Source organism: Zea mays, chromosome 8, assembly GCF_902167145.1.
Source record: "Zea mays cultivar B73 chromosome 8, Zm-B73-REFERENCE-NAM-5.0, whole genome shotgun sequence".
NCBI classification, from domain to species: Eukaryota; Viridiplantae; Streptophyta; class Magnoliopsida; order Poales; family Poaceae; genus Zea; species Zea mays.
In genome coordinates, this window is record NC_050103.1 from 34,197,439 (window position 1) to 34,207,115 (window position 9,677).

At 45.9% G+C, this 9,677-nt stretch overlaps 1 protein-coding gene across 1 annotated transcript; it reads left to right on the plus strand.

Annotated features, from left to right (window-relative positions):
- The first annotated feature begins 4,183 nt into the window (after nt 1–4,183).
- On the plus strand, nt 4,184–6,699 carry LOC103635052 (protein SENESCENCE-ASSOCIATED GENE 21, mitochondrial). Its single transcript, XM_008657600.3, has 3 exons — nt 4,184–4,279; nt 4,415–4,502; nt 6,451–6,699. Exons 1-3 carry the CDS (start codon nt 4,236–4,238, stop codon nt 6,607–6,609), a joined length of 291 nt encoding a protein of 96 aa, XP_008655822.1. The 5' UTR covers nt 4,184–4,235; the 3' UTR covers nt 6,610–6,699.
- The last annotated feature ends 2,978 nt before the right edge of the window (nt 6,700–9,677 follow it).

Below are 9,677 nucleotides of genomic sequence, written 5' to 3' on the forward strand. Positions count from 1 at the left end.
ACGTTGCTAAAAATCATTGTCCACTATAATGTATGTATCCATTTTCTGAAGCAGCTTCTCTAGAGATTGGGGTGATTTTCTTGCAAAATACTAAGATGCCAGTCTTGGCAAAAGCCCCTTGACCATGGCTTCAACGACAATATCATCTGAAACACTTGGTGCTTGAGCACAAAGGCAAAGGAACCTTTAGACGTAAGCCTAGATATACTCATCTAGGTCTTGCATGCACTGAAATAGATCTTGGGTAGTCAGTGGCTTTGTTTGGAAACCCTGGAAACTTGTAAGTAACATATCCTTAAGCTTCTGGCATGACATGATTGATCCTGCCTATAGGGAGGAATACTTGGTTTGTGCTACATTTCTTACTAGCATGACAAAGGACTTCACTATTACTGTTGTGTTTCCACCTTATGAAGATATAGTTGCATCATAGGTCATCAAAAATTGCTTTGGGTCCGATAGACCGTCATACATGGGAAGTTGTGACGGTCTATACAGTTGCCCATGGTGCCGCTTGGAGGTGAACTGCTAGAGGGGATGCGATATCGAAGACGAAGGCATCATAATTTTGTTCTTCTAGATGTAGATCTCTTGTGTTGTAGCAGCGTTGATTGTGGGTTTGTTATTCTCCCTTCTCATGCGGTGTAGCTCTTTTGATGCTTCGCTGATCTGCTATTGCAAATGAACAACTTGAAGCATTTTCTCTCTTCATATTTCAACTTCCTTTTGGATGGCTTTGAGGTTCTCAATCACATGATTGAGATCACCTTGTGGTGGAGGGTTTCTAACTTTGTTTTTTTCCTTGTTCGATCGGTGACCTCGGGAGGTTGAACAGCTATGAGCTATCCCTTGTCTTGTAGGTTGAATGTAGAGCTGGTATTGTTAGCCCTAGTCCTCTTAGGGGGCATGATGGTTGTGGTAGGTCATAAATTCACTGGAGGTGGACACTAATATTGGTCACTTGTCAAAGCTCCTAAGGAACCATAATAGGACAACACAATTAAAGCTATAGTACCTTCTCCCCTTGCCATTGGGTGAGAGGAAGGCAAGGGGAGAAGGATAGAGATTGTGAAAAACAAATGAATGTATGAAATATAAAGACAAATATTTGAAGAAATGAGTTTATGGCCATCCATTCTCATTATCATTCCAACTGGGTTACAATAGTACCTTCGGAAGGAACACAAGACGTCCAAGGGTGAAATACACGTAGAAAGCTTCGAATGCTAAGCACTTCGAAGGTAGTGAGAGCACATGAATCGCCAAAAAGATCACCCGTGCATGGGCACTATTCACCTATTTGTAGGGACACAACGTTGTACACCTTCGTATGAAATTACATCAATGCCATAATCCCTATGTACAGAGTTTATGAAATCCACGAGGAGTGTCTGTCTTTTCCTCATAAAATTTGTCATGTACTTCCCTTCCAGACCCCTTCATTTTTACGTCTGTGATTGATAGTGGTTTTGTCCAAACGCCTCTCTCCAAATGTAGCCTAGATGATGCGACGAAGCTTCCCCATCATTTGCGTTGTCGAAGCCTTATCTCTTTGTCTGGCTTGCCCAAGTAGATGATCGAAGCTCGTACCCTTTGATTCCTGAACAAACTCAAAACACTTAGAAACATTAATTGATAACATTTGGCAAAACCTTCTACCCAACAACCATAATGGATGGCATTCTTGCCATGTATTATTGTCATCGTGCTCGCTGTCAGCCCCTTTAGTTAGTATTAGTTGGATGGCGTCCTTATAGGGCATGTACTACCTAGATAGCATGTTACGGTTCTCCAAGCACTAGACACACCTAAGAAACTCATTAATACAACCCAATATATTTAAATATTGTATGCTATTCACTAGAACCCCTCAAGACACAACTCATTTATGTGGGTTGTATGGGTGAAATTGTATCTTAGACTTAGAGAACCGTGTTAAAAACGTTTCTTCACCAAGATATGTATCTTATATCATTTTGCACTTACCCTCTTAAATATCCCTTAAGATACGAGTCATTTATGACGGTTTTACATGACATTGTCTAACCTTGACAGCATAGGTACGATAACCCTTAATAATAGAAACCACAAACTTAATATGAAATCTCTAACGGTGCTACAACTAGGGCTAGAAATGAGCTCGGCTAAGCTTGGCTCATCCAATCAAGGAGCTTAAAGTGGAGGCTTGGCTCGGTTCGTGAGCTGCACCTTGATAAATATAATATTGCATTATATAGTGTTTTAATAGTATATAAATATGAAAAATATAATTATTATTTAATATTATAAGTAATCTAAATTATAAATTGTCATGTATCCATCATCAGATGCTAAGACACGAGTCGGATATCTAAAAAATTAACCAATATCCATCATCATTCTAATGGATCAACAAGCTCGAAAAGCAGGCTCGGCTCCCTCGATGCTCGCGCGCCGCTCCGAGTCGAGCCGAGCTGTTCCCAACTCGAGCTGGCTCGCGAGCCTTGAGCTTTATTTCCAGCCCTAGCTATAGCGCTATATGTATTGATAAAAAACTTCGTCTCCATAAAGCTTTATACCCAAACAAAAGGTGTTGGAGGAGATTAAGAAGGATTTAACCCCTCTCTATAAATTCAAATCGCCCACAATCTTTTCTAATCCTCTCTAACTTCCTTGATTGGTGTATAGTATAGAAACCAACAAGACCTAGGCCCTGTTTGGCAAGGCTCCGGGTCCTCTAAAAACGGCTCTGGCTTCGGTTTCTTTGAAGGAGCAGCTCCTCCACAGAAGTCGGTGTATTTTTGTAAATCATTTGGCAAAACGGTTCTTTCTTAATTTTCCTACTTCTACTTGTTGCATTCAACAAAACTGCTACTTTCTGCATTCAGCAAACCGGTATTTCCTACTTGCTGCTTGCTGAAACTGTTTACTACTTACTTGCTAAAACTGCATTCAACAAAATCAAACTGCTTGTTGCTTGCTGTTGCTGGTACTTGCTGCTACTTGCTTGGTGTCAAGTGCACTGCTTGCTACTACTTGGTGCTTGCTGCCCGAATAGAGATAGTGGCATGACAGTGGACAGGCATGAGAAAGAGAAGAGAGACCGCGGTACGACGGTGAACTGACGTGGGAGACAGATGAATGAGGAAGGACATACCGAACAGCAACAGCAAACGGAGACGCGTCCGGAGGAGCTGTGGAGCCAAAATTTTAGGCTCCAGCTCCTGAACCTGTAGTGGCTCCTGCTTCTCTGGAGCCATTTTTGTGAGCCAGGTTTCGGAGGGAGCCTTCTCAAACGGCACCCTAATAAGAGTGCTCCTACCTTATTAATTAGTCCCACGTGAGGTCATGTGAAAATGTGGAGAATTAACTAGTTTTTGACCCAAGAGCCCCTACATACACGTAGATTAAAATGAATTAGACCCCAACCAAACAATACCTCAATAAGCTAAAACAGGAGCACTTCCATTTTATATTTGAAATTAGTTAATTAGGTATAAAGGGCTGTATTATTTGTTTTTCCCCTTGGTCGAGTAACACATAGCAGTTTTCTCTCGCCTCAATGTATTACGGGATGAATGGAACTAATCAAATTAATACCCCAGACTTTGTAACGCACTGAAGATCCACACGCGGAGGGGGAAAAAAGGCCTTCATCTCAATGTCGAATTGTCGACCCATTGTGACGCACGCCACCGCGCGTATAATATTCTTCAGATAGGGGACGCCACACTACGCCATCGTAGAATTCACGCACGAAGCATAACTTATCTCTCCGTTACACTCACCGGCCTAACCCCAACCGAACGAACATCTCGCAATCGCGCACAAACTCTTGGAACCCAATGTCCAAGACCACCTGTCCAGAACTCCAGATCCCAAGCCGAGACGACCTAATTAACCAGCCGGCCGGCAACGTCATCCTGGCTTGCCATCGACAGACGACAGGCACAATGAAGCGTGTGCGGCTCGGGCTCTCGGATGGATGCCGGAGCTACACCTGGCAAAGCCAGCAGCCTTTGTATGGCCATCTGGATGGCATTGCCCGACCCTTGCATTGGGCATATGTTCCAAGAGCCTTCTTCGTTAATCCCGTGGCCAACTTGTTCATTAGGTCCCTTCCCTTCCGTTCCGTGCCCACTCTCTTGCTCTATATAACATGCCGCCCGGCAGCACCTCTTCTCACGTCTGGAACAGAGAAAGATCATATAGAGAGTTAAACAGCGGGATACCAGCGAATTATCAACCCTGATTCCATGGAGAGAGTTGCATCAAGCTGCACCAGCATCCTAACACAAAGGTCAGTTAGTTAGTTAGTTAGTTATTCTGCCGCCATGAAGCTTTACTTTGTTTTTTTTTTCTGCACATGTTGCCTTTAGTCAGTACTCAGTACTGATCAATGGGTGATATATATATGATTGATTGGTACCTGCAGGAGGCCTTACTCTGTGGCCGCGGCCATGGCGAAGGAAGCCGCACGGAGGGCCGACGGGAACAAGGCTGCGGCTGCGGCTGCGGTGACCATGACCAAGCTGTTCGAACCGGACCGCCGACACACGGCGTGTCCGTCGGGGCCGCCCGCACACACGGCGCGCCAACCTAAGCTGTCGGGCCGCGACACACGCGCCCGCACGTATAGCAGCGGGCTTTAGGTCTCTTGGGCCAACACTCCCCCCAAAAAAGCTAGCCTAATAGGGGTTGCCACCCTCAACCATATAAACCATGTTTTTCCATTCTCACCAGACAATGTGGGACTATTCCCAACAATCTCTCCCTCACACATTGTGAGCCGAAATTTGTCTGAGAATGCACTGGGCCAACCTGCCTTTGATACCAAATGTTGGACCCTCTCACTCAAGAAAGAGCGCTCACACCACCAAAAACAGAGAACACTGAGAGGAAGGAGATGAACAGTGGATATGGCCGACGAACGCCCCGGCGAGAAGCTCTCCCTCACCTGTATATTGGCCTTTATTTACTAGACACCCCGAGAGCGATTACAGCAGAGAGTGGTGCTACATATAGCCGTGGCAGAGCTCCCTTCCACCACCCGGCCCCCCGCCATGTCCGCGCCTGTGCGCTGCGTCGTGCCCGCAGGACGCGTTCGTCCGCACGACCCACATGCGCCCAACAGCCGGCGATTTTCGCGCCACCACTCCAACTAACTCGAACACGCACACAACACGACGCACACACGCACGCGCTAACCAGCACACTGTCAAGCTTAACTCTAACAATCACCCCCTAAGCTTGACACGGCGAACTCTAGACCTACAGCAGCGTCGGCTCCTCGATGTCGGCGAGGAGCGCCTTCTCCTTTCTTTTCTTCTCACGGCAGAACCGGGCGATGTGACCATAGCCGCCGCACTCGAAGCACTGGCCCTTGTTGCGGCTCCAGCCTCGCCGGCTTGAACCCGAGGCCATGCTGCTCGCGTCGTCGTCGTCGTAGCTGTGCTCATCATCTCCGTTGTTGCCGCGATCGCCATTGCCGCGCCTCTTGTCACCGTCACGGGGCTTGCGCTGCTTGTTCCGTTCCCGACGCCGCGCCTCCCACTGTGCCTCAGTGAGCAACAGCTGCCCGACGCCCTCCGTGGCGACCTCCTTCGCCTTGGTGTCGTCGGCGTCCTCCGCAACACGTAGTCGGCCGACGAGCTCTTCAATCGTCGTCATGTTGAGGTCGGTGAGCATCTCGATCGCCACAGCCACCTGCTTGAGACGCTTGGGGACGACGCGGAGGATCTTCTTCACGACGCGGTGGTCCTCCAGCGTCTCGCCCATCTCTCGAAGGCTTGCGACGAGGCCGTTGATCCGCAACGTGAAGTCGCCGACGCTCTCACCATCATGGAAGTCGACGTTCTCATACTCTTTCCACAAGCGTTGCACGCTCGCGGCCTTCACCCGGTCATCGCCGATCCTCATCGACCTCACCGCCTCCCACGCTTCTTTCGCCGTCTTCTTCACGGCGAGCCCCGCCTTCATCTCCGGCGGCACTCCGCGCAGGATGGCGGCCATTGCCCGCTGATCCTTGGGACGCTCCTTGCACACGGCCTCCACCGCGTCCCACAGTTCCATCGCCTCCAGCGAGACCTGCATAACCAACGCTCACTCGTGGTAATTCGCCTTGGTCAGCAGCGGGAGCTCAACGGAGCTGCTGTTGATGACGCGCTCCATCGCGGCACTCGTCGAGCCCATGCCGTCGAACATCTTGAGGCCATCCTTTGCCGGCGGTGTCTCCAATTGTTGGAACCGGACCGCCGACACACGGCGTGTCCATCGGGGCCGCCCGCACACACGGCGCGCCCACCCAGGCTGTCAGGCCGCGACACACGCGCCCGCACGTATAGCAGCGGGCTTTAGGTCTCTTGGGCCAACACTCCCCCAAAAAAGCTAGCCTAATAGGGGTTGCCACCCTCAACCATATAAACCATGCTTTTCCATTCTCACCAGACAATGTGGGACTATTCCCAACACAAGCGCGTGATGGGCAAAAAGGAAGTCAACACCGCTGCCGCTGCGGCGGAGCAGAAGAAGGCATGGCTGCCGAACCCTGTGACCGGCTACTATCGCCCAGCGGGTAGCCCCAGGGAGGTGGACGCGGCGGAGCTGTGCGCCAAGCTGCTGACTGGTTAATCAAACAGTTATTTTGTCGAGCTCGACTGCTCGATCATGGGGTGTCTGTCTATCTAGTTTGTATTGCTTTAAGATCCGTGCTCCTTGATAGCCGGGCTCCTTCCTTGGCCTAGAGCATGAGGCCATGAGGGTGCTGTTGTATAAGGAAAAAAATTCTGTGGATACCACCTCCAAACAGCCGACGGTGGAGCCCCTCACACGCATAACGCGCAGGCCCACGTAGCAGCAGTCGGAACACTTTTCTCCTCACGGCACGTTCCGTCATTTGGCTAGCTGCTCCGTCTCCACTACCAAACAAATCATCGGCTCGAACTATGTGGTAACTCGGCTTGCAGCGATAGACTTCCAAATTTACTCACCGCGTCGCTGAGAACAAAAGACATGAACGAGGAGACGCAGGCATACATAATTTGGCACATACAGAAATCCCTTGATGCGCAGGATCAGCAACATATAAAATTTGGCGCAGCAGCATGCAACCAATTATATATTGTACGATACACAATGTATTGAATTTATTTGAGTAAAAGAAAACTGCTACTACATGGTTGTATCATTTGCTCCGGTGTCAAATTGTAATTTTCGAGCAGCCGAAGCATCTTGATCAAGACCAAGCAAAAGACTTGTATATTCTCCTTGCACAATGATTGGAAAGTTGATCACGTTATTGGTAGAAGTGTTTGGTAATGCCACATTACCACCACTATTGTCCCCAATGTTCCTTGTTTCTTCTCCAACAGCATCTGAAATAGCAGCTATTAAAAGACATGATGCTAATAAAAAATTCAGTCATTGCAACAATAAACCAATAACTTTTTCTTGATGACTTTTCTTTTTCTTCCTTGTATTCTTTTCAACAACATTCTTTGCCTGTTACTTTTGGGTCCTTTTACTACATGAGGAACTCTAAATGATATCACACTATTCTCTATACATATATCATGGTCATTCAAACCAACGAAAGAATCTTTATTTTCTCGCATCTTGTTTAGTGAATCATCAGCCATCGATTCTAAATTTTCCAATGCCCTCTCCAAATCATCTAGAAGTGGTTCTGATGTTGCACACTTCAATGCAAGAGATGTTGCTATTCGAGATATACGAGCAGCACGTGCCTTCAAATTTTCATTTGGCCTTCCTTTTTTTCTCAACATAATGCCCTCTTTTTGCATATTTTGTCCACCTGTTAAGTATATATTGAGATGGTAAAATAAAAACATCATTCATATTGAATACTTTGAAGGCATGCTTGCACAATATACCTGAAAGAAATTGAAGATAGTGGTCAGCAATATAATGTACTACAACCAAAATTATAATTTGATGAATATACATACCTATAGATTCAAACTTTCTGCAAGAGCACGTAATGGTCATATCTGCAATGTTCAATATAGTTGTTGCTCCATAATCTGAATGCATATGTGTAACCGTAAATGTTGATATAGACCCCTCAGTCTGTAACAGTTTACAGGAATACTCAAACTGTTTTTTAAATTCTGTTTCGAACTCTGCATACATCCTCCTAGTATATGATTCTAAGGCGGACTTCAACAATGGTAATTCTAGGACATGAATAACTGGTACTATTGGGGGCCTTTTTCTTCGCCGAAGGTCCTCTGAGCAAAAATACCTTCGGTAGGACGATATGCAAGCAGACACAACACTAAGGTATATGCCGAAGCTATAATCCAGGGAGCTTCGGCATGATGATACGCCTTGAGACGAAGGGCAACACCGACTTAAAGAGAAAAAGACTGTTTAGTCCATGATAACTTGTGTCATGTTTATAATTAGTTCTCAAGGATATAAATGTAATTTCGACCGGGCTGCGTCCCGTGCTTATAAATAGGTAAACAGTAACCCCGTATTGTACACGCTGACTGGTAATCATCTGCACGTCAATCTTGGATTTTTACCTTCTGTCAAGCCGAAGGTATAAATGTAATCAATATCATTAATGTTTGTTCATGATTATATAATAATAACATAAATAATAATCTAATGATTTAATGTGATTATTTCATGTTCTTTTCATGCTTCATATGTTTCTATTTTCATTATTACCTACTGAGATGACGAATGTATGTCCTTCATGACCTTCGTCTGAAGATCATTATATTCCGAGGGAGATAATGCTTCGGAGGACGAAGGTTTTTAACTATTAACATTTATGTTGCCTTGTTCTTAACTCATAGCATTTGAGAACAAGTCCCCAACATCGGCGTCCACCTCCGGTGAACTCACTTCTACTGTCGAGACGATGGCTTCGTTCAATAACCAAGTTGTAGCACCTTCGATCACGAAGCTGGTGCTCCCAATCACGGGCTGCTCGATCATGGGTTGTCTGTCTATCTAGTTTGTATTGCTTTAAGATCCGCGCTCGTTGATAGCCGGGCTCCTTGGCCTAGAGCATGAGGCCATGAGGGTGTTATATAACGTATGTCCTTTGTATAGATGTATAAACGGTTGTGCGGCCTGATACATCACGGGGCCAGTGAAGCACAGCCTCACAGCCTGTCAGGCATGGCTAGCAAACCAGGCTCACACATCTATGTACGAGCTCGACACGCTGCTCTAAACGGACTGGTTCAGTCCAGTAAGCATGGCAAAAAAAAGGTCGTGCCAGCTGATACCTGCCAAGAAACCTATCAAAACACAGAGAAAACTAGATTGAATTGAACTATTCTCGAGAGAAAACTCTAGGAAATACATTACACATAGAATTGTAACCCCAAATCTTTACTATATTAAAACACCAGTTTCAACGGTTGTTCCGCGTCAATTTTTTTCAAAAAAACCCCTATATTTTTAGAATCAATCCGCACTTCTATAATTTCTTCTCTACTACTATAATAAAAGAGTTATGTAAAAAAAGTTGAAATTATGTATAAGTGAGTGTTTAAACCTTGGTTGTTGGCTTCACATTCACAACCACCTAATCAATAGAAAACATATATTTTGTACTTTATTAAAATAAAATTTATTCTATGTCATATATATAAAAACCGTAGCAATCCACCACTACCGGAATTTGGCTCTTTGCCGAGTGCCATATTCTTTGCCGA

Excerpts from the sequence above, each read along its gene's own strand:
- LOC103635052 (XM_008657600.3), top strand. The coding sequence starts at position 4,236 with ATGGAGAGAGTTGCATCAAGCTGCACCAGCATCCTAACACAAAG. Across the intron at positions 4,280-4,414 it reads ACCAGCATCCTAACACAAAG|GAGGCCTTACTCTGTGGCCG; the intron begins GTCAGTTAGTTA and ends TGGTACCTGCAG. Across the intron at positions 4,503-6,450 it reads CGGCTGCGGCTGCGGTGACC|AAGCGCGTGATGGGCAAAAA; the intron begins ATGACCAAGCTG and ends TATTCCCAACAC.